General features: G+C 44.7%; 1 protein-coding gene across 1 annotated transcript; it reads left to right on the top strand.

The window, feature by feature from the left end:
- Nucleotides 1–1,073: 1,073 nt before the first annotated feature.
- Nucleotides 1,074–24,239, top strand: LOC129859721 (heparan-sulfate 6-O-sulfotransferase 1-A-like). The gene is made up of 4 exons (XM_055929822.1): nucleotides 1,074–1,957; nucleotides 21,380–21,602; nucleotides 21,708–21,956; nucleotides 22,262–24,239. Exons 1-4 carry the CDS (start codon nucleotides 1,455–1,457, stop codon nucleotides 22,583–22,585), a joined length of 1,299 nt encoding a protein of 432 aa, XP_055785797.1. The 5' UTR covers nucleotides 1,074–1,454; the 3' UTR covers nucleotides 22,586–24,239.
- The last annotated feature ends 121 nt before the right edge of the window (nucleotides 24,240–24,360 follow it).

Raw genomic sequence — 24,360 nt, 5'->3', positions numbered from 1 at the left:
ACCTGTCTCGCTTTAGGTTACTTGCCTAAAGGGGGAAATGGGCCTACAGAAAACTAGTGTCAGCTCAACTGTAACACAAACATTTATCTCCACATCTAGAGCTTGAAACATGTCTTCTTCTCAATCTAACATCTGATAAGTCAAAACTTGTCCGACAAAAATAGCCTGAGGGAAGTATTTTGGCCTAACTACGCGTCTGACAACTTGTTCGGTCTGGGGGAAAAAGACCAGCGCTGCTCAGCGCTTCCCATTAGCAGTAGAAACGCGAACAGCGCCGTAGGTATACCAAATATTACACCGAGAGGTTGGTTCTATGTTTCTGTGAAATTTCGTTAGTCTTTTTGTGATCGAGTAGGGTCGTAAAAAACCCATTTGCTATTAATAACGGCAATCCAGGAAACAACAGGAAACACCCCAGCCTTCCTCAGTGGTAGGCTTTATAAAATACAATAGCACATGGTTAAATTAATCAACAGGTAGCCTAATTTTACCTATTTGGTAAGTGTTCGGCCTAAATATAATAGGCATAGTCTATGTTAATTAATAAAACATATTTAAAAATAATATGTTCCGCGTTTGCTCTCTGACACTTCTGTTTTCGTTTGATCATTTTGTTGACTTCTCATTTCTACTGGATGTGGACAATTGAATACTTTAACCTTACATTGCTATTTGCTAAGGGGTTTACGGCTGGTTTTAACATAAAACAATCTCTAGTGGGTTAGGTAAAACTTTATTTTACAGTCTGTTTTCTACTTGATAAACGACGAAGAAATTGCATTGTAAAATGGTAATTACATAATTAGTACCTATTACAATTTTGTTCTCTTTGGGTATTAAATAAAGCAGCACCATTCTTTAGACCCTTAAATATATTTCATTTAATTGTATATAAATTACAAGTTGCTAAACTATAGTAAAACTAGACTACCTGTAGAAATCGATGCGGATCTTGTTCCTCAACTTTTTAATTCGTCCTGCTGTGTGTGTGTGAGAGAGAGAGAGAGAGAGAGAGAGAGGGGGGAGGGAGGGAGGGAGAGAGGGGGGAGGGAGGGATGGAGAGGGGGGGAGAGAAACTGGGAATGTGTGTGTTGTGCTGATAGAAGGTGGGTTATTTCGCTGAGGATCCTGGGTACATAGCTCAATAGTAATGCAGCGAAGAGGACTTTAAACACACATGCATCGCAACAACACAGGGACGAGAGAAAACGGAGAACACACATTGTTGCGCTGGATTTTACGGGTCTCTCTGTACACTGTAAATACGCGTAGTTTAGTTACATTGTATTCACATAATCGCTTCTGTAACCTACCCCATTGATATGACCGCGTCCTGTTCCGCTTGCTTGGGGAGAGAGAGTACAACAACAGGAATTAATTCCAGCTACACCGTTCTGGTCCCCTCGAGTCGGTTTACCGGGAAATGGTAACGTTTGCACTGCATTGGAAGGACCATGGTTGAGGCGAGCAGCAAATTTCTCCTAATTGTAGTCGGCTCCGTCTGTTTTATGCTGATCTTATATCAATACGTCGCGCCTGGGGTTATCAATTTCGGCTCACCACACGGATATTTCACTGAGGAGGACGATGCTGGGGACATTTTCCCTTCCCCAGACCCGCACTACGTCAAGAAATACTATTTCCCAGTCCGGGATTTGGAGCGAACAGTGGAATTTGAAATCAAAGGAGAAGACGTTATCGTGTTTTTACACATTCAGAAGACAGGAGGGACAACGTTCGGGAGACACCTGGTTCAGAATGTGAGGTTGGAGGTTCCGTGTGACTGTAGACCGGGCCAGAAGAAGTGTACCTGTTATCGACCCAACCGAAAAGAGACCTGGTTATTCTCCCGGTTCTCCACCGGTTGGAGTTGTGGTTTACACGCGGACTGGACCGAGCTAAAAAATTGTGTTCCTGGAGTTCTAGATAAAAAGGAGACCAGGATAAAAAATGAACGGTGAGATAAAACAGGAAAGTTGAATGGTTGTATCACGAGTGTTAGTGCTTTGCTGGATCAAAAGCGTGCAACCCTGTGGGTTGTCAATTGTTGGAGATTGAAGATCATTAATAATCGGGTGGTATGAGCACGTCATTAGGGAGCATGCCTGGACGATCTCTCTCACTCTGTGTGTGGACTTACTGTAGCAGCAGATCCGTCGCAGTTTGTTTGACAGTGTTTTAATGACAGGCTGTCATATGAATTTGTGTTGAGCAGTTCTGTTTTTACCATATCCGAAGGGATAGATTTATAGGGTAACCTAGCTGTCAACTCGAATTAGCTATAAGAGAATCATGCTGTCAAACTAAGCCGAATTAAAATAGTAGGTCTTGATCCTTCTTCAAAATTGTAGCATATTGAACACTGATGTATCGTTTTAGTGGTTTGTAAAACGCTTGAAACGTGTTGAATATTGATTACTGTAAACCCTTAGATCAGAAATGTTGCAACTACAGTTAGGCCTAAATTGATGAGTCTACTGAAATAACGTTTATTTTGGAAAAGCAGATCTTAGCATGCAGAAATTCATTGCTACATAGCTTACTCCTTTATCTTCAGGGATCACTACGCAATCACTATGCAGGCAGACTGTTAGACAGATTGGCAGAGAAAACTATCATCACTTTAATTCAGAGATAAGATTTGGCTCCTGCCCTTCTCTCCTGTCCTCTGTGGATGTGTGTGTGTGTGTGTGTGTGTGTGTGTGTGTGTGTGTGTGTGTGTGTGTGTGTGTGTGTGTGTGTGTGTGTGTGGATGTGGATGTGTGGATGTTTGCTGAAGTAAGAGGACCCCTGCGGGGGGTTGACTCCACTCTAATCCTGGTGATTACTTCCGCTGGTTACACACATGCACTGTACTGCTGGTATTCCTGGCACAAGGCTCTGTGATGGTCAGAGGTGATGATGCGTCAAGCTACTCCGGATGCTGGAGGGAGGATGTTTATCTGCTCTCATCAGTTTCTACACAGTTTACTTTGTGTGTGTGTGTGTGAGTCTTCGTGTCCTCAACACTATTTTTCCCTCTCTCCCTCTTTCTTTTGCCATATCTCTCTCTCTTTCCCTCCCTCCTCCCTCTATCTCGCTCTGTCATGGTGTCATTTTCTAATCAAACAGCAGGCATGCTTTCCGCTTGGTGGATTTATAGCTGTTGGTCCTCTCTCGCGCTCTCTCTCTCTCTTTCCCCCTCTCCATGTCTCTCTCTTTCCCCCTATTTCTCTCTCTATTTGTCAGAGCGTGATTTCTACATTAAGCTAAATGTCTTTTTTCATGGAAGATTTACTGCAATTTCCAAAATGTCTGTTTTACCTAATGGACAACTGTCTGTCCTAATGAATGGCTACAACTGGGAGGAGGGTAAAGAGGAGTGGAGAGGATGGTGGAGGGGGTGATGAGGGGATGGAAAGGGTAGAGGAGGAAGATAGTAGAAGAGTATGGTAGTGTAAGAAGAGGGGAGGGCATAGGAAGATGGGAACAAGGGACAGAAGAGGATGAGAGGAGGCATGGGAAAATGGGTAGGGCTTTTGAGGGAAACGATGGAGAAGAGGATGGTGCGAGTGAAGGCGGAGAGTGTTTTGTTTCGTTGCAGTGGAGGGGGAGGATTCAATTAGCATGCCTGTCAATCTGCCTGGATCACTCTCTGTTTAAGCGTCACAACGTAGATCACTGCAGGGTGAACTGTGTGCGGGTGCGTGACTGACCAGACAGGTCGTTGTGTTTTAATCCAATCAGATTATCAGGGATTAATCTTGGGCTGCTCAACATTCCAAAGATGGTTACTCCTTCATCCCTACAATCCCAACACCATATTCCCACACTGGGAATCTCAGTTTTCCTATACCAGTGTGTCTGCGTGTTTGTGTGCACATTTTCCCAGATGAATAATCGTATAAAAAATTCCATCATTCTACAGTTTGTTTTCTTTCTCTCTCTATCTCTCTTTCTCTCTATGTGGAATACAAGGCAAGCTTTTAGGCAGAAATTAGATTTTTTTCAAACAGGTGACAAACATGCACGTGTGCAAACTCACACACAAAATCTACACTGAGTGTACAAAACATAAAACACATGCTCTTTCCATGACAGACCAGCTATGATCCCTTATTGATGTCACTTGTTAAATCCACTTCAGTCAGTGTAGATGAAGGGGAGGAGACCGGTTAAATAAGAATTTTTAAGCCTTGAAACAATTGAGACATTGATTGTGTATGTGTGCCATTCAGAGGGTGAATGGGCAAGACAAAAGATTTAAGTGCTTTTGAACGGGGTCTGGTAGTAGGTGCCAAGCGCACCGGTTTTGTGTCAAGAACTGTAACGCTGCTGGGTTTTTCACATTCAATAGTTTTGTGTGTGTGTCAAGAATGGTCCACCACCCAGAGGACATCCAGCCAACTTGAAACAACTGTGGGAAGTATTGGAGTCAACATGGTCCAGCATCCCTGTGGAACGCTTTCCGCACCTTGTAGAGTCCATGCCCCGACAAATTGAGGCTGTTCTGAGCACAAAAGAGGGTGCAACTCAATATTAGGAAGATGTTCGGAATGTTTTGTACACTCAGTGTATGTTCGGAATAGTGAAAACATTGTGAGAGACTGTATGGCTGAGAATGTGTTTCTGTCACTTCTGCTGAAATAGAGGGAGAAACACGGGTAGAGCGACATGGGTGAAGGGAGACGAGTAGCGAGAGAAAGAGGATGGGTAGCAGGGGAGAGATTGTTAGAGAGGGAGAGCCTGCACTGTGGAAATTGTCACAGTTTGCTTCATTCTCACTGTTTTTGGTGTCATGTCGCTGTTAGAGAGGGCTGCGTTGTGTGTGTGTGTGTACACACACACACAAATCAGCCAAGACCTCTGGAAAATTGTAGACCTCCACAAGTCTGGTTCATCATTGGGAGCAATTTCCGAACACCTGAAGGTACCACGTTCATCTGTACAAAGAATTGTACGCAAGTATGACCACCATGGGACCAATCAGCCGTCATACCGCTCAGGAAGGAGACGCATTCTGTCTCCTAGAGATGAACGTACTTTGGTGCGAAAAGTGCAAATCAATGCCAGAACATCAGCAAAGGACGTTGTGAAGATGCTGGAGGAAACAGGTACAAAAGTATCTATATCCACAGTAAAACGAGTCCTCTATCGACATAACCTGAAAGGCTTCTCAGCAAGCAAGAAGCCACTGTTCCAAAACCGTCATAAAAAAGCAGACTACGGTTTACAACTGCACATGGGGACAAAGATCATACTTTTTGGAGAAATGTCCTATGGTTTAATGAGAAAATAAATAAAGCTGTTTGGCCATAATGACCATCGTTATGTTTGGAGGAAAAAGGGGGAGGCTTGCAAACCGACGAACACCATCCCATCTGTGAAGCACGGGGGTGGCAGCATCATGTTCTGGGGGTGCTTTGCTGCAGGAGGGACTGGTGCACTTCACAAAATAGATGGCATCATGATGTAGGAAAATTATGTAGATATATTGAAGCAATATCTCAAGACATCAGTCAAGAAGTTAAAGCTTTGTCACAAATGGGTCTTCCAAATGGACAATGACCCCAAGCATAGGTGAATGTAACCGATGTGAAATGGCTAGCTAGTTAGCGGTGGTGCGCGCTAATAGCGTTTCAATCGGTGACGTCACTCGAGACCTTGAAGTAGTGGTTCCCCTTTTCCCATGCTTCGTGGGTGACTGTTGTTGATGTGTGCAGAGGATCCCTAGTCCGTCCCCTCGCGCGAACCAGGGACCCTCTGCACACATCAACAACAGTCACCCACGAAGCATCGTTACTTATCGCTCCCACAAAGGCCGCGGCCCTTGCAGAGCAAGGGGAACCACTACTTCAAGGTCTCAAAGCGAGTGACGTCACCGATTGAAACGCTATTAGCGCGCACCACCGCCATTTCACATCGGTTACAAATACTTCCAAAGTTGTGGCAAAATGGCTTAAGGACAACAAAGTCAAGGTATTGGAGTGGCCATCAAAAAGCGCTGACCTCAATCCTATAGAAAATGGGTGGGCATGGAGGTCTACAAACCTGACTCAGTTACACCATCTCTACCAGGAGGAATGGGCCAAAATTCACCCAACTTATTGTGGGAAGCTTGTGGAAGGCTAGCCGAAACATTTGACCCAAGTTAATCTATTTAAAGGCAATGCTACGAAATACTAATTGAGTGTATGTAAACTTCTGACCCACTGGGAATGTGATGAAAGAAATAAGAGCTGAAATAAATCATTCTCTCTACTATTATTCTGACATTTCACATTCTTAAAATAGAGTGGTGATCCTGACTGACCTAAAACAGGTAATTGTTACTAGGATTAAATGTCAGGAATTGTGAAAAACTGAGTTTAATGTATTTGGCTAAGGTGTATGTAAACTTCCGACTTCAACTGTAGTCTTGTATAACTAACCTTGTGGGGATACATAGTTCAGTCCCATTCAAAATCCTATTTTCCCTACTCTTAACCTCAAAATCTAACCTTAAACCTAACCCTAACTCCTAACCCTAGCTCCTAAAGCTAACAATAATTCGAACCTTAACCCTAAACCCCCTAGAAATAGCATTTGACCTGTGGGGGCTAACAAAATGTTTGTTTGCTATTCTTGTGGGGTCTTCTGGTTAAAAACAAACACACACACTGTGAGGTGAGAGGTTTTCTCTGTGGTGTTATCTCACACAACAAGTCGACGATAGTGATGACAGGACTACTACTAGAGTTGAGCTCTAGTTCACAACCCACCAAGGGGATTGAAGGACATGTTACATACTGCACCACTGGGCTTCATCTAGGCCTGTTCTACTCAACGTATTTCGATCAGAACATTCAACAATGCTGAACGCAACCCTGCTCTTTCTCTCTTAAGGGATTTCTCAGCCCACAGAACAATTAGCCGTGCACTCACTGATTAGCAATTAGCCAGCATTTCAATGGTTGTTAGTAAGGGTCGCTATGCTTGAAGTGGGAACATGATTACAGCCTATTAGTTAGCCTAGCATTTAGCATAGCGTTAGCTGGGCAGCAGTGGAGGTTCCTCCAATGAGGAAGGAGAGGGCCATCCTCCTCAGTGAATTTCATAAAAATAGTGAAACATTACAAAAGTTATCCTTTTTAGTTAAAATTATACTAAATATATTCACATCAGCAAATAATTGATTAAAACTCACTGTTTTGCAATGAAGGTCTACAGTAGCCTCGGCAGCACTCTGTTGGGTAGCACCATGGTGTAGCCGGAGGACAGCTAGCTTCGGTCCTCTGGGTACATTAATGGTTATCACCCCCTTCTATAGACTTACACAGTAATTATGACAACTTCCAGAGGATGTCCTCCAGCTTACAGTATCAAAGCTCTTTCAGCAATTAACTGACATGCTGTCCACCCAATCAATCGATCAGAGAATGAATATTGTACTGAAAGCATAAGCTACAGCTAGCTAACACTGCAGTGCATAACATGTGGTGAGTAGTTGACTCAGAGAGAAAGAAAATAGTTTAAGAGAAGAGTGAGATAGCTATATTTCCTAGTAATTTCTTTGTTTCACTTACTAAGCTAGCATCAAATGCAGGTAGCTAGTTTAGCCTATTCCAACACCTGGCTCAAACAGAGAGTGTTGCTATGTTAGCTAGCTGGCTATGGCGATCCAACACTGGAACTCTTTCAAGTCAATTATTAATTTATTGCCACGGGGCCCGCCGGTGTAACTGCTTGCTGCTGACTGTACACTGTACTGCATGATTGTAGCGGGTGACTAGCACGTTAGTTCTAGTAACTATGTTGACTATGACATGACAACAATGTATTTTGTGTGCGGTTAGCAGTCATGATATGAAGGTTTGGCTTGGAAAGGTTTTTTCGCCTGGTCACAGACACCTGATGTGTTGTGCACTGAAGTCCACAAGCAAAGGGAAAAGGTGAGAGGAGGAGAGCGCGTAAATAGATGCAAAAAGGAATTACATACAGTACCAGTCAAAACTTTGGACACACCTACTCATTCAAGGGTTTTTCTTTATTTTGACTATTTTCTACATTGTAAAACTATGAAATAACAAAAATGGAATCATGTACTAACCAAAAAAGTGTTAACCAAAATATATTTTAGATTTTAGATTCTTCAAAGTAGTCACCCTTTGCCTTGATGTCAGCTTTGCAATGAGAAAAATAAAGAAAAAAAACAAATATATACACAGTTGAAGTCGCCTTAGCCAAATACATTTAAACTCAGTTTTTCACAATTCCTGACATTTAATCCTAGTAAACATTCCGTCTTAGGTCAGTTAGGAACACCATTTTGTTTTAAGGATGTGAAAAGTCACTTGGGTCAAACGTTTCGGTTATCCTTCCACAAGCTTCCCACAATAAGTTGGGTGAATTTTGGCCCATTCCTCCTGACAGAGCTGGTGTAACTGAGTCAGGTTTGTAGGCCTCCTTGCTCACACATGCTTTTTCAGTTCTGCCCACAAATTTTCTATAGGATTGAGGTCAGGGCTTTGTGATGGCCACTCCAATACCTTGACTTTGTTGTCCTGAAGCCATTTTGCCACAACTTTGGAAGAATGCTTGGGGTCATTGTCCATTTGGAAGACCCATTTGCGACTAAGCTTTAACTTCCTGACTGGTGTCATGAGATGTTGCTTCAATATATCCACATAATTTTCCAACCTCATGATGCCATCTATTTTGTGAAGTGCACCAGTACCTCCTGCAGCAAAGCACCCCCACAACATGATGCTGCCATCCCCGTGCTTCACGGATAGGATGGTGTTCTTCAGCTTGCAAGCCTCCCCCTTTTTCCTCCAAACATAACGATGGTCATTACGGCCAAACAGTTCTATTTGTGTTTCATCAGACCAGAGGACATTTCTACAAAAAATACGATCTTTGTCTCCATGTGCAGTTACAAACCGTAGTCTGTTTTTTTATGGTGGTTTTGGAGCAGTGGCTTCTTCCTTGCTGAGCGGTCTTTCAGGTTATGTCGATAGAGGACTCGTTTTACTGTGGATATAAATACTTTTGTACCTGTTTCCTCCAGCATCTTCACAAGGTCCTTTGCTGTTTTTCTGGGATTGATTTGCACTTTTCGCACCAAAGTACGTTCATCTCTAGGAGACAGAACACGTCTCCTTCCTGAGCGGTATGATGGCTGCGTGGTCCCATGGTGTTCATACTTGCGTACTATTGTTTGTACAGATGAACGTGGTACCTTCAGGCGTTTGGAAATTGCTCCCAATGATGAACCAGACTTGTGGAGGCCCACAATTATTTTCCAGAGGTCTTGGCTGATTTCTTTTGATTTTCCCATGATGTCACGCGAAGAGGCACTGAGTTTGAAGGTAGGCCTTGAAATACATCCACAGGTAAAACTCGAATTGACTCAAATGATGTCATTTGATTAGCCTATCAGAAGCTTCTAAAGCCATGACATTTATTTTCTGGAATTCTCCATGCTGTTTAAAGACACAGTCAACTTACTGTATGTAAACTTCTGACCCACTGGAATTGTGATACAGTGAATTATAAGTGAAATAATCTGTCTGTAAACAATTGTTGGAAAAATTACTTGTGTCATGCACTAAGTAGATGTCCTAACTGACTTGCCAAAACTATAGTTTGTTAACAAGAAATTTGTGCAGTGGTTGAAAAACGAGTTTTAATGACTCCAACCTAAGTGTATGTAAACTTCCGACTTCAACTGTATTTTTTGTTGTTGTTGCTTTGCACACTCTTGGCATTCTCTCAACCAGCTTTATGAGATTGTCACCTGGAACGCATTTCAGTTAACAGGTGTGCCTTGTTAATTTGTGGAATTTCTTTCCATCATAATGTGTTTAAGCCAACCAGTTGTGTTGTGACAAGGAAGGGTTGGTGTACAGAAGATAGCCCTATTTGGTCAAAGACCAAGTCCATATTATGGCAAGAACAGCTCAAATAAGCAAGGAGAAATGCAATTCCACCATTACTTTAAAACATGAAGGTCAGTCAATCTGGAAAATTTGAAGAACTTTAAGTGCAGTCGCAAAAAACATTTAAGCGTTATGATGAAACTGGTTCTCATGTGGACCACCACAGGAAAGGAAGACCCAGAGTTACCTCGGCTGCATAGGATAAGTTCATTAGAGTTAACTGCACCTCAGATTGCAGCCCAAATAAATGCTTCACAAAGTTCAAGTAACAGACACATCTCAACATCAACTGTTCAGAGGAGACTGCGTGAATCAGGCCTACATTGTCGAATTGCTGCAAAGAAACCCCTACTAAAGGACATCAATAATAAGAAGAGACTTGCTTGGGCCAAGAAACATGAGCAAGGGACATTAGACCGGTGGAAATCGGTCCTTTGGCCTGATGAGTCCAAATTTGTGATTTTTGTTGTTGTTGTTGTTCCGACCGCTGTGTCTTTGTGAGACACAGAGTAGCTGAATGGATGATCTCTGCATGTGTGGTTCCCACTGTGAAGCATTGAGGAGGAGGTGTGATAGTGTGGGGGTGCTTTGCTGATGACACTGTCAGTGATTTATTTAGAATTCAAGGCACACTTAACCAGCATGGCTACCACAGCATTCTGCAGCGATACAACATCTGATCTGGTTTGTGCTTAGTCCCAATATCATTTGTTTTTCAACAGGACAATGACCCAACACAACTCCAGGCTGTGTAAGGGCTATTTGACCAAGAAGGACAGTGATGGTGCTGCATCAGATGACCTAGCCTCCACCATCACCTGACCTCAACCCAATTGAGATGGTTTGGGATGAGTTGGACCGCAGATTGAAGGAAAAGCAGCCAACAAGTCCTCAGCATATGTGGGAACTCCTTCAAGACTGTTGGGAAAGCATTCCTCATGAAGCTGGTTGAGAGAATGCCAATAGTGTGCAAAGCTGTAATCAAGACAAAGGGTGGCTACTTTGAAGAATCTCAAATATAAAATATATTTTGATTTGTTTAACACTTTTTGGGTTACTACATGATTCCATATGAGTTATTTCATAGTTTTGATGTCTTCACTATTATTCTACAATGTAGAAAATAGTACAAATAATGAATGAGTAGGTATATCCAAACTTTTGACTGGTACTGTATATACAACGAGCTGTTTGTATGTGGCTGCTACTATGAAAGTGAACTGTGTTTGCGTGTGATCAGGGGTGTATTCATTGCACCGATTCTGTTAAAACGTTTCCTGAATGGAAGCAAACGGCATGAAATGCGGATAAACATACCTGAATTTGTCCAATAGAAGCTCTCTTTTTGCAACTGTTGGACTAATGTTTACACTCTAGATCAGCTAGATGCAGGCAAGAGTGTGCAAGGAGAATTGAATGCGTCACTGCCTGTCACCTTGATTACTGAAGATTCTCTCGACCTGTGCACCTACGTTGTCAACGTTAAATCATAGACTAGGTTATAGCAACCTCATGATGGGTACAGGGAAAATTTGCATTGTGTAGTAGCCTAAACCTATCGATGTTACATTGAACTGGGTGAAGGAATATGAATGACAGTCATCCAATATGCTGAAAAAGAAATAAGGTCATGTTTATAAAAAATAATATCATCCTCCCTCACCTTAAACGGCACCGACCACCATTGCTGGCCAGTGACTGATTAGCAAGAAGAGGGTTTTTATTTGGTGTGTGTGTGTGTGTGTGCGTGTGTGCATGTGTGTGTGGCGGTTAGGGGAAGAATGTGAACAGAGTCCATGGTCTGACAGCCATGCTAATTGAATTGTGTGGAAGATGCAAATTCCAGACTGTGTCACAGACAGTAGGTCTGTCTGTGACACACACACACATATCTGTTTATCTGTTTCCTGTGTGCCAGTTTCCTGCGCAGAGGGGAAATGATGCATCAGGGTCAGTTAGTGCTTATCTGGGTTTGAGATAGATGCACAAAAGTATTGGACACCCCTTCAAATTAGTGGATTCTGCTATTTCAGCCACACCCATTGCTGACAGGTGTATAAAATTGAGCACACAGCCATGCAATCTCCATAGACAAACATTGGCAGTAGAATGGTCTTACTGAAGAGCTCAGTGACTTTAAACGTGGCACCGTCATAGGATGCCACCTTTTCAACAAGTCAGTTCATCACATTTCTGCCCTACTAGAGCTGCCCCAGTCAACTGTAAGTGTTGGTATTGTGAAGTGGAAATGTCTAGGAGCAACAATGGTTTAGCCGCAAAGTGGTAGGCCACACAATCTCACAGAACTGGACCGACGAGTGCTGAAGCGTGTAGCGCGTAAAAATCATCTGTCCCCGCGACGTTCCAACATCTAGTAGAAAGCCTTCCCAGAACAGTGGAGGCTGTTATAGCAGCAAAGGGGGGACCAACTCCATATTAATGCCCATGATTTTGGAATGAGATGTTCAATGAACAGATGTCCACATATTTTTTGTCATGTAGTGTATATACACACACACACACACACACACACACACACACACACACACACACACACACACACACACACACACACACACACACACACACACACACACACACACACACACACACACACTTAGCTCTGCATCACAGAGCACTGGAGATTTGCATCATGGGTAGAAGCAAGGAAGGACACTGAATGTGGGTACGTTTGTGTGTGCGTGCATGCATGCGTGTCTGTGTGTTTCCCCCACCACAACACTTCCCTCCCTTCTCTCTCGCTTCACTGCTTCTACTCTGACTCTTGACTTCAAAGACACACACACACACACACAAGCTCCATTCACCAGTCACTCATCACTGACACAGCCTATTCAGACTAGACTAAAAGAGAGAGGGGGGAAGAGATGGGGAGTGTATGAAAAGAGAGTGGGAGAGTGTATGAAAAGAGAGAGGGGGAAGACAGGGGGAGTGTATGAAAAGAGAGAGGGGGAAGACAGGGGGAGTGTATGAAAGGAGAGTGGGAGAGTGGGGGAAGACAGGGGGAGTGTATGAAAAGAGAGGGGGGGAGACAGGGGGGGTGTATGAAAAGAGAGAGGGGGAAGACAGGGGGAGTGTATGAAAAGAGAGAGGGGGAAGACAGGGGGAGTGTATGAAAAGAGGGGGGGGGAGAAGAAAAGAATGTGTGCAGAAGAGAGAAGATCTGCTTCTTGACCACAGGGGACCTCTGAGTCACAAAGCAGAGTTGATAAACACACACTCACACACTCACTCAACCACACACAATGTAGTCTGAACCTACCCCCATACGCGTACACACACACACGTGCCGTACCTGATGATTGGTCGTAATGTTTGTGCTTCTCAAACACTCACACCCACTAACTAATGATCTCCTCCACACCCACCCCCGTCTGTTCCTCCTCCTCTTCTCTCCTTCTTTATCTACTCTCTTTCTTTTCTCCTCATCAGATGACACAAAGGGCTGTCTCGATAATCCCTCGCCCCACCTGGAGTGTGTGTGTGTGTGTGTGTGTGTGTGTGTGTGTGTGTGTGTGTGTGTGTGTGTGTGTGTGTGTGTGTGTGTGTGTGTGTGTGTGTGTGTGTGTGTGTGTGTGTGTGTGTGTGTGTGTGTGTGTGTGTGTGTGTGTGTGTGTGGACTCCTCCTGAGTAGCAATACCCAGTGACCTGAAAAATAGCAGCTTCCCAGCCATGACAGACAAAAGATCTATCTGGAGAAGGAGAGAAGGAGGCAGAGAGAGGGATGCTACATTAGAATCAGTCTCCTCTCTTCTCCATAACATCTGACTCTTTTAACAATCAGCACTTTCTGAGACCGACACACACACACACACACACACACAAACTCTGTAATGAAAAAGGCTGGAATTTCTTGACTAGTATGATGTTTTTGTGCGCGTGAGTCATATGAAAATGTGTGTGTGTGATTCATGTGGTGATGTCACTGTGTTATGTGTTGCTTGTGTTTGATCTCTCACATGGCCCATTGTCTCCTCCCTGTCATGAGCTCTTTTGCCTCTCCTTCATTCCTGTGTTTTTCTCCTTCACACTATTTGTTTCATGTAAATGTCAGTCAACAGTGCCTGAAGAGAGCTTTCTAAACTCGGTCACCCACAATGCCTTTTGCCTATAGTTCGGTTGAGGGTGTGTGTGTGTGTTTTATAAATAATTGTTTATTTTGTGTTTGTTTGTCTATGGCTGTGTGTGTTTGATTTGACCTGTTCTCATTAATAAGCCTGTGTCCTGACTTGTGCATGTTAAATGTCACGTGTGTGTGCATGCGAGAGAGGGTGAGAGTGTGTGTGTCTCCAGATTTGTTTGAGGAGTCAGTCAGTGATGTTGATATAAGCCCAGGGCCAGCCTCATCATGCCTAGACACAGCTAACCAGAATGACAAGCCGTACTACAGACACAACTACAGTCCCCAATACTGCACTCATCAGAACACTGGGAGGGAGAGAGAGAGGGAGGGAGGGAAGGAGAGAGAGATGGGGAAGGAGGGAGAAGAAGAGATGGGGAGGGAGAGGGTGGCCGATAGAAAGAGAGAGAAAGTCACTAGGAAAAGGAATGTTTCATCACCTCCCCCAGTGTGGAATGTTAATCGCCACAACGAGGGTAACCCTTTTGTGTGTGACTGATGATCACAGAAAGGCTCTGACAATAGACACACATCTAGAATTCAACACAGCAGCTGGCCTATTGGTTACAGCGTTGGGCCAGTAACCCGAAAGGTTGCCAGTTCAAATCCAAACCGACAAAGTGAAAAATCTGTCGTTCTTCCTTTAAGGAAGGCAGTTAACCCCGGACAACAACAGCTCCCCGGATGTCCACTGCTGCAGCCCCTCGTACCTCCCGTTTTAGAAGGGTTGGGTCACAAGCGGATGTCTAAGTTACGGTTGGCCCTTGTGTGCAGTTGGGCAATAAAAAAATGTCATCCTTTAATTTAAACGTACACACACTCAAATGGTTACTCTGCAGCCTACTATGATGGATTCATGTTGAAAGTGCAGAAACGGGGTGTTGGACATGATGGCATGAAATCATTGCATCAATATTTTTGTCTAACTTCTCTCTCTCTCTCTGGCATCCTGTTGGTCATTTCCTGACCTCCGTATCAGGTAAGCCAGGTTGAGCCTTGATGCCTCATGCCTAGACAGAAAGCAGTCTCTAGAATGTGTGCCCACATACAGGAGAGGAGGGAGGGAGGGAGGGAGGGTATGAGAGCTTGGTGACAGCTAGACCACATCAACAATAAGGACTGGGTTTGTGTGACATCATCATTCTGCTGCTCTGGGACAACGTTGGTATCCACTGGCAACCGGATCACATTCCCCAAGATGATAGCTGACGTTAGCATAGCATTCCCCAAGATGATAGCTGACGCTAGCATAGCATTCCCCAAGATGATAGCTGACGCTAGCATAGCATTCCCCAAGATGATAGCTGACGCTAGCATAGCATTCCCCAAGATGATAGCTGACGCTAGCATAGCATTCCCCAAGATGATAGCTGACGCTAGCATAACATTCCCCAAGATGATAGCTGACGCTAGCATAGCATTCCCCAAGATGATAGCTGACGCTAGCATAGCATTCCCCAAGATGATAGCTGACGCTAGCATAGCATTCCCCAAGATGATAGCTGACGCTAGCATAGCATTCCCCAAGATGATAGCTGACGCTAGCATAGCATTCCCCAAGATGATAGCTGACGCTAGCATAGCATTCCCCAAGATGATAGCTGACGCTAGCATAGCATTCCCCAAGATGATAGCTGACGCTAGCATAGCATTCCCCAAGATGATAGCTGACGCTAGCATAGCATTCCCCAAGATGATAGCTGACGCTAGCATAGCATTCCCCAAGATGATAGCTGACGCTAGCATAGCATTCCCCAAGATGATAGCTGACGCTAGCATAGCATTCCCCAAGTGGAGGTGTGTGCGTTGCATGACCACTGTTCAATCTTCCCCCCCGTAGAGCAGTGTGGTGACAGTCAGGTTCCAGTAGGGACACGTTGCCCTCTTAGAAGTGAAGAGAGAACAGACGGGGGGGACGTTGGCCAACTCCGAGGTCTTATCCCGTTTTATTGGACCTCCCAGAGGTCTAGACAGTTATACAACACTCTGTATGGAGAAACTCTCAAGTTGAGCCTTGTCAGAGAAACGACTTGTCTGATCGTCTCCCTTGCCAGACTCGTGGTGCTCCAGAGACTAGTTGTCTGCAGTCAATGACAATGAGTGTAAAATCTATCATTATAGAATCCATGCCCAACAAGACACCCAGTCTCTCTCTCTCTCTCTCTCTCTCTCTCTCTCTCTCTCTGCTTCCCTATCTCCTCTCTTATCAAAGATTAATCAGTAACCCACAGCAACCACTCCAAAGGGCAGAACTGATAAACGCTCTGTTAGACAGACAGACAGACAGACAGACACAGTGTAGGGGAGATGGGGATCTGCCGGCGGGTCTGAAGTCTGAGTATTCTACTGCGTTAATGTTTAACGTCTCCACACGCACACACACACACACACACGCACACACACACGCACGCACGCACGCACGCACGCACGCACGCACGCACACACACACACACACACACACACACACACACACACACACACACACACACACACACACACACACACACACAGTATAGTAGAAGGCTAGTTGAGACTGCAGGCCTTGACTCAGTGTGGGAGGTTTACAGCCACACAAACCCAGGGTCTTATCTGGGATTTGTTTAAGATTCCTTGGATTCTCTCTGATTCCTCCCTCATTAGTGGAATTCTGTTCCCTGGGGCTGGTCGGGTCTGGAGAGCTTCACACACATACACACACACAAAGATGGGTAAGTCTGGGTCTTAGGACCAGAGGAGCATAAGATGAGGGAGTTGGGGATCTCTCTCTCTATCTCTTTTCCCTCAGCAGTCTGTATTTCTGCTCTGAGGAGTTGTTTGTGTTTCCTATCATGATCCCAATGTCCTATTAATTCACCTGAATGCCCTGATAAGATAAGGAAACAAGAACTGTTTTGAAAAGTCAGGACTTTTTTCAGGTCCTGGATTTGTTCAAATGCTATTTTAAGCTTAAGGGTCAGGGGTTTGGGGGTTAAGATTAGGGTTAGCGGTTAGGGAAAATAGGATTTTTAATTGTCAAATATTTCTACACTCCAAAATGTCCTGAGATTTCACTAAAATAAATGGTGTGTGTGTGTGTGTGTGTGTGTGTGTGTGTGTGTGTGTGTGTGTGTGTGTGTGTGTGTGTGTGTGTCGATTGGCCATGGTAATCAGACAATCACGAGCGTTGCCAAGACGACAGCTGGGCCGGCTCGGAATTCCAGTGCATCTGATCTGGGATTGGGATCACAGGGGAGCGTCTGCTAGGATGGACACACACACACACACACACCCACAGGAGGGCATCACAGGGGAGCATCTGTCTGGATCAGGGGAGGGATGAGAGGAGAGGTGAAGGGTTGATTAGGGGGGTGAGATGTCACAGGGATTAAAGAGGGGGGAGGATGGAGAGATGCAGCCTCGAGTCTGAGCAGAGAGAATCAACATGTCATATCAATGAACTGATCACACAACGACACTCAGCCCATCTCTTTCTCTCTCCTCTTCCCTGCCCTTTTCTCATTCCTCTTCTTTTTTTGATAGCATGATAGGGAGAGGAGGAATAGAAAGAGATAGACAGGGGGGGGGAGAAAGACATTAGCTCAAGGGAACTGAAATTACCCCTAGCAGTGTTCAGATCTATAAAGTAAAGTCGGGGTTTAAACACCGACAGAAAGCCTGAGCATGCAACTGTCTTCCTTTACAATGTAAAGCCACAGTCTAAGTTCTCCAGTTATTTCAATGAAGTTTATCCTTTGATTTGATGCTGGCCTGCTTACAGAGTGTGGCTTTAATGAGCAGATGCACATTTTCACTTCATATTATCTTTTAGTTTTCTCTCTCTCTTTCTGAGCTGTAGCCATAAGCATGTCCGTCACACTGGCCTTAATCTCTGCGGTTGCAGCTGCCATCAGTGTGTGGGTGTGTGTGTGTGTAGCTTGCGTGCATGCATGCATATGTGTTGGAAAAATGTTTGGTAAAAAAAATCGGACTTCCCAATTCAGTCGTTATGTTGGTCACCTCTGCGTGTTAACGTGTTCTTATGCGTATGCACGTCTGTGTGGCGCCTGGAGCTCACGTTACACTCTCAGACAAAAGGCCTCTTTCACCCTGCCCTTTATGTGGGGGAACACACACACCGCTCTGTACAAGAACGACTGTTCTTTCTCCTGTTGCACAATATTTAATTATTCCCCCCTTTCCTCTCCTGTCTTTCCCGTTTCCCTAGGAATCTGTGGTTTCCCCCTCCCTCTACACAGACTCTCACACTCCCCCAGGCGTGGCTCATTAGCCCCTTGGCCTTCTTTAAACAGGTGGCCCATGTTTGGCAGAGACCCCCGACACACACACGCTCGCTCACATCACTCATCCTTCCCCTCCCTCTCCCCAGGGAAAACACTCAGTCCCCTGACAAGTTCTCTAATCCAGCCCCAGGCTTCTCGCCGGGCCCAGAAAGCACTAGGCCGGATGGCTGTTGACTCGTCTGTCTGTCTGTCTGTAACAAGCAGATATGCATAGTGTCTAAATGGTATTTATGCCTGTAGGGCTCTTCTGTCTTTCTGCCACTCTCTCTGTCTCTTCTTTGTTTGGACTAGACCTGACTTTTACCTCTTGAGGTTATTTCGGTAATAAGGTTAGGTGGGTGCTGGCGAGGGGGCAGACAGACTGTTTTATAGGATTGGTTTAGGGGATCATCCCCTTGTTAAGTAAGTATGTAGTATCTTATAGAACAGTGTTTAAACACACTCACCATGTCCTACCTTTTCCACGCCACGGACAAACTAGTGATAATACTATGGAAGGAAGGAAGGAAGGAAAAGGAGGAGAGGAAAGGAAAGAAGGGGAGGTCTAGAGTGTTTAAATGTTAAATACCTTTTCACTCTAATTTCACACTCCCGTCTCCAGCCACGATATGACACACACTAATCCTGGCCTGAGGGGAGGGGTGTGTGTCTGTGTGTCACTAACGCCATCTGTCACTCTGTTAACCTCATTACGCAGTCCTTGATTACCCCAACCTACCTTAAAGCCAGTCAGTCACTCACCTCTCCCCTCCTGCCTTTAACTCCCTCTTCAACCCTATCCTAACTGTGTGTGTGTGTGTGCGCGTGTGTTTGCTGGGGAAAATACCTAAAACAAGCTGTTTCTTGCTACTTGCCTGCCCCAGATACTGAGGTCAAGGGAATCAGTTTACACACACCCTGATGACATGGGCTGATATCATCAGAACGTACAGCTAGTACATTCCATTGGCTCCGACTCCCACAGTCTGAGAGGCCTGAGGAGAGGAGACAGGCCAAGGGCTTTCCCTAGAAAGAACGTTGATACTTTTCACATACACACATATTTGGTTATGGTTACAGGAATGAATGTTGGCAGTTCACTCTTGCTCTCCGCCTCTCTCTCTTCATGTGTAAATATGAGTTTGGATTGACTTATCTCTGCCGCCAAAGAAATAAGCAGCTTAATACAGCTCCAGCCAGACAGGCAGTGTGCGGATGTTTCCCTTTCCTTGCTTAGAGGGGAAATGTCTTTTGACGGTAGGTGAGGACAAAAACATTTGGGAGAAATGCAGAACGTTGCAGTGATTTGGGTAAGATGACGAGAGAGGGGAGATTGAGAGAGAAACAGGAAGAAGAAAGGGAGGTAGGATAGAGAGTGAGATGAGAGGATGGAGGGAGAGAAGGAATAAGGAGGGAGGACAGAGAAAGAGAGATAAGAGGGGGATGGAGGGCGAGGGGAAGGATAAAGAGGGATGGAGAATAAAGTGAGAGAGAACGAAAAGGGAGACAGGGGGAGGAGAGATTGTTCTGGAGCAGGAAGCTGGGATTTCCTCAGGAGACAAGCACTGTGTGTTTCCTTAAGATAACATGGAGACCTGCACTGGTAGAATACACACACACACACACACACACACACACACACACACACACACACACACACACACTCCAGATCCCACTGTAGGCGGCTTCAAGCCAGGGTTGAAAGCAGATTGAATTTCTTGCCGGATATTTGATCCTTTATATTATTATGCAACAAAGACAACCACATTGCATGTATGCATTTCTTTATTTCGTTGTGTTTTTTTTGTAGCTGGTGATATGGCTGAGCCTTCTGACGGCTTTTCTCATTAGAACAGAAGCCATAACTTTGATAAATCACTCTGGCTCCTGGCCTACGCTGCTCTCACTGGATTACAAAACTAATTGAACATTCTTCTTCTTCGCCCACTCTTTCTCTCCTCATATTTCTCCCTCTTTCTCTTTCTCTTTCTTTGTTACTTTCTCGAGCTCACGTTCTCGCTCGCTTTCTCAATCAATATACTGTGTGTGTGTGTGTGTGTGTGTGTGTGTGTGTGTGTGTGTGTGTGTGTGTGTGTGTGTGTGTGTGTGTGTGTGTGTGTGTGTGTGTGTGTGTGTGTGTGTGTGTGTGTGTGTGTGAGTGAGAGGAACATGTCCGGTAATCAAGTACTGTAAAGGAGACTTTTCTGTGAGAAATATTGAGGCGTCTTCTAATGAGGGAGTTGGTGTGCATGCGTGTCTGTGAGAGTCATCAAAGACCAGACCCTTGTTGTGATGCCCTCTCCCTGCCCCTGTGGGTGTGTGTGCAAGGCCCATTTCATAGATTCCTTTCGGGAGCTCTGAGTTATCTGTAAACATTGATGATGTGGTACAACCAGTAGGACAGGATGAGGAGTGTCTCTACACCACTATGGAGTAAACACAATAACACATCACAGGAAAAACATCCTCTCTCTCATGTGCACACACACACACACACATACGCACGCACGCACGCACGCACGCACAGCTCTGTCAGGTGGCTCAGTGGGGTTTGTCTTCCCTCCAGAGTATCAACCCTGCTGTTGAGAGATGACTCATACTGCATCTGGGGATGGTGTGAGTGTGTGTGTGTGTGTGTGTGTGTGTGTGTGTGTGTGTGTGTGTGTGTGTGTGTGTGTGTGTGTGTGTGTGTGTGTGTGTGTGTGTGTGTGTGTGTGTGTGTGTGTGTGTGTGTGTGTGTGTGTGTGTGTGTGTGTGTGTGTGTGTGTGCATGAGAGATTGTGTGTGTGTATGAGTGAGGGTGTTTTTTACTGTGATGTGCCTGTGCCAGCAGTTTCCTGCACCGTAGCCTGAACACTGACCCTAGCCAATCTGTCTCTCTCTCTCCCCCCCCACCTCTCTCTCTTTCCCCCAGGTTCCAATTAGTTTTATTTCCCAGGGATCGAAACCATAGTAACAAACCATTGCAAACACTGCCACCCTTTGGCTATTTGTGGAACTACACAGTAAGTTCTGTCAGTACATCCAGTATGTCTAACCTCTCTCTCTCTCCCTCATCCCTCTTCTCTCTCCTCTTTTAGGAAATTCTACTACATAACCCTCTTAAGGGACCCAGTGTCTCGGTACCTCAGCGAATGGAGACACGTCCAGAGGGGCGCGACGTGGAAGACCTCATTACACATGTGTGACGGACGTACCCCTACTCCGGAGGAACTTCCAGCCTGCTACGAGGGTTCTGATTGGTCAGGATGTACCTTGCAGCAGTTCATGGACTGTCCTTATAACCTGGCCAATAACAGACAGGTGAGAGACTAATGAATGGACACAGACACATTTGGATAGAATAGACTCATTTTATGGTCCACACAATGTTGAAATGTACTAACCTACCCTTACCTTTTCCTATAGGTTCGTATGCTAGCGGACCTGAGCCTGGTAGGCTGCTACAACATGTCTACAGTCCCAGAGCAGAGGCGTTCTCAGCTGTTATTAGACTCTGCTAAGAAGAACCTGAGGGACATGGCCTTCTTCGGCCTGACAGAGTACCAGAGGAAAACCCAGTTCCTGTTTGAGCGCACCTTCAGACTGAGGTTCATACGCCCCTTTATGCAGTACAACAGCACCAGAGCGGCCGGAGTGGATTTGGACAACACTACGGTGTGTGTGTGTGTGTGTGTGTGTGTGTGTGTGTGTGTGTGTGTGTGTGTGTGTGTGTGTGTGTGTGTGTGTGTGTGTGTGTGTGTGTGTGTGTGTGTGTGTGTGTGTGTGTGTGTGTGTGTGTGTGTTGCCATTTGGATCATGTTATCACACCAGGATACTGTGCTGTTTTCAGAGTTTTCCACCATATTGGATGTACTTGGTTGTTAAATTGTTGAACAGACAATTCCCCACCATCCACAGATGTTTGCATCAGGAGTGGTCTGTAAGCTGACATTCTCCCTCCCTCCCTCTCTGTACTCCAGGTGCAGCGCATCGAGGAGCTGAATGAGCTGGACATGGAGCTGTATGATTACGCCAGAGACCTGTTCCAGCAGAGATACCAGTACACCAGGCAGCAGGAACGACGGCTGCAACGACTCAGGACCCACAACCAGAACCACAACGGTCAGAGGTTAGGGGTCGAGGGTCAAGGCCTGGGAGTGGGCCTGTGGCCTTCTAGATCCAAACTAACCCCTGAACCAGGGGATGGAGAAGTGGAGGACCCAGAAGAAGGGGGGAGAACAGAGGAGGTGGGAGGGAGGTTACCGACGGAAGACTATATGAACCAGATAATTAATCGTTGGTAACGCACATACACTCATCGGAGGTTAGAGGTCAGGGGTGAAAGTGTATAGGGTAGTTATGGAGACTGAAGTAGAGGAATGGATTGAATGTCGCTGACAACCGACTTTCATTGTTCCCTCTCTCTCGCTCTCCCTACTCCACGTAAAGTGTACGGTGAAAAAAACTATAGTGGGGAAACTCCCAGAAATCCCTTCAGAGAGCAGAGCTTTGAACCGTTGGACAGAACGTTTTCCATTGGCTGAGCTGAACCGAGAAAATGAATATGTAACATCTACAGAAAAAAAGACTACGTAAAGCAAGAGTTGGACTGTGTATAAAAAGCTTTTTTCTTGGAAATCAGCCACCATTTCAGACATGAACATGCGTCTTAATGACGCAATTCTCATTTTAGAACTACTATGTTTATTATTATATCGTTTTTATGTGTTTTTTTTAAGCAGGATTGTAATGACACTGAGACCAATGTTACTGCCTAAAGAAACAAGTGATTATTTTATTAGTATGTTTTTTAAAGGAAATGTAACCGATAGATGACGTACCGTGGACCATAGCCATTATTTCAACATTATGGGGACATTATGCATATATGTGTGTAGACAACTGGGTAACAATCCATCCAAATTACATCCTATTCCCTTTTGTGGGGCACTACTTCCATTCCAACACCCTATTATTCCTTATGTAGTGTGCTACTTCTGGCGCCCTATTCCCTATATAGTGCACTACTTTTCATCAGAGCCCTATGTGGCCCTATAAGGAATAGGGTGTAGTTTGAGACGTGGCCATGGATGTGATGAATGTTAGAGCTGATCTGATGCAGTGTAAATGGAACTGAGCCCAACCCTACTTCTGATTGGTAGTTGGTGCCTCTCAGGACAGGCATGATGACTATTAGACCTACCTGATATTTCAGGCTCACAACTTTTTTTTGACTACTTTTCCCTTGTGTTTCCGTGTGTGTTTGTCTATGTGCGCATACACATGTAAATAGTGTGTATGCATTTGTAAATATCGTGTGTGTGTGTGTGTGTGTGTGTGTGTGTGTGTGTGTGTGTGTGTGTGTGTGTGTGTGTGTGTGTGTGTGTGTGTGTGTGTGTGTGTGTGTGTGTGTGTGTGTGTGTGAGAGAGAGAGAATGGCTTTAGCTTTGCTGTGTGATTGACATGCTATATGACCAATCTCTTGCCATAGTGTTAGAGGGATGAATGTGAACCCTTTTAATTTATTCCTAACATGGAAGGAGAGACACACACAGACAAAGGCTTGAGGTAGACGTTTCCCTTAACTCTAGGTCACCTTGATATCTGACTCTGTATCACTCCCATGTCAATATGTCCAAAATAACACACACACACACCATTATCACACACCATTATGTCAACTACAGCACTACTCAGCGACGGTAATGCTTTTGGAGTCCCTCAAGCTCAAATTATACCAGGACAAACTGCTATAAACTTTCTTTACAATCTTATCGCTTAAACTAGTGTCTTAAATATTTCTGTTGAATGAAATTGAATATTTTCCATCACAAACATTTACTTCCTGTGTGTCTCAACTAGTTCCCTCTATCAGTGTCATTCAGGCAATTTTCTTAAGATTGCAAAAACAGATCATCAAACCACCAATTAAAATATTCAATTTTTGTAAAAACTGTCCTTTGTTTTTGTGTTATTATTTCCAACATTGGTGCACTCATATATACTGTATATGATATACTTTCTCTCTCTAGTTATTTTTCTTACTCAGACACACACACACACACACACACACACACAC

This window comes from Salvelinus fontinalis, chromosome 7 (assembly GCF_029448725.1).
Source record: "Salvelinus fontinalis isolate EN_2023a chromosome 7, ASM2944872v1, whole genome shotgun sequence".
In the NCBI taxonomy this organism is placed as follows: domain Eukaryota; kingdom Metazoa; phylum Chordata; class Actinopteri; order Salmoniformes; family Salmonidae; genus Salvelinus; species Salvelinus fontinalis.
The sequence above is the reverse complement of the archived record's forward strand: the minus strand, read 5'-3'. Positions and strand labels throughout refer to the sequence as shown.

What these genes read in the sequence shown, in the direction of transcription:
- LOC129859721 (XM_055929822.1), top strand. Translation starts at nt 1,455, where the DNA reads ATGGTTGAGGCGAGCAGCAAATTTCTCCTAATTGTAGTCGGCTCCGTC. An exon ending in ACCAGGATAAAAAATGAACG is followed by an intron (nt 1,958 to 21,379) that starts GTGAGATAAAAC and finishes CTCCTCTTTTAG; the next exon opens with GAAATTCTACTACATAACCC. An exon ending in TGGATTTGGACAACACTACG is followed by an intron (nt 21,957 to 22,261) that starts GTGTGTGTGTGT and finishes TCTGTACTCCAG; the next exon opens with GTGCAGCGCATCGAGGAGCT.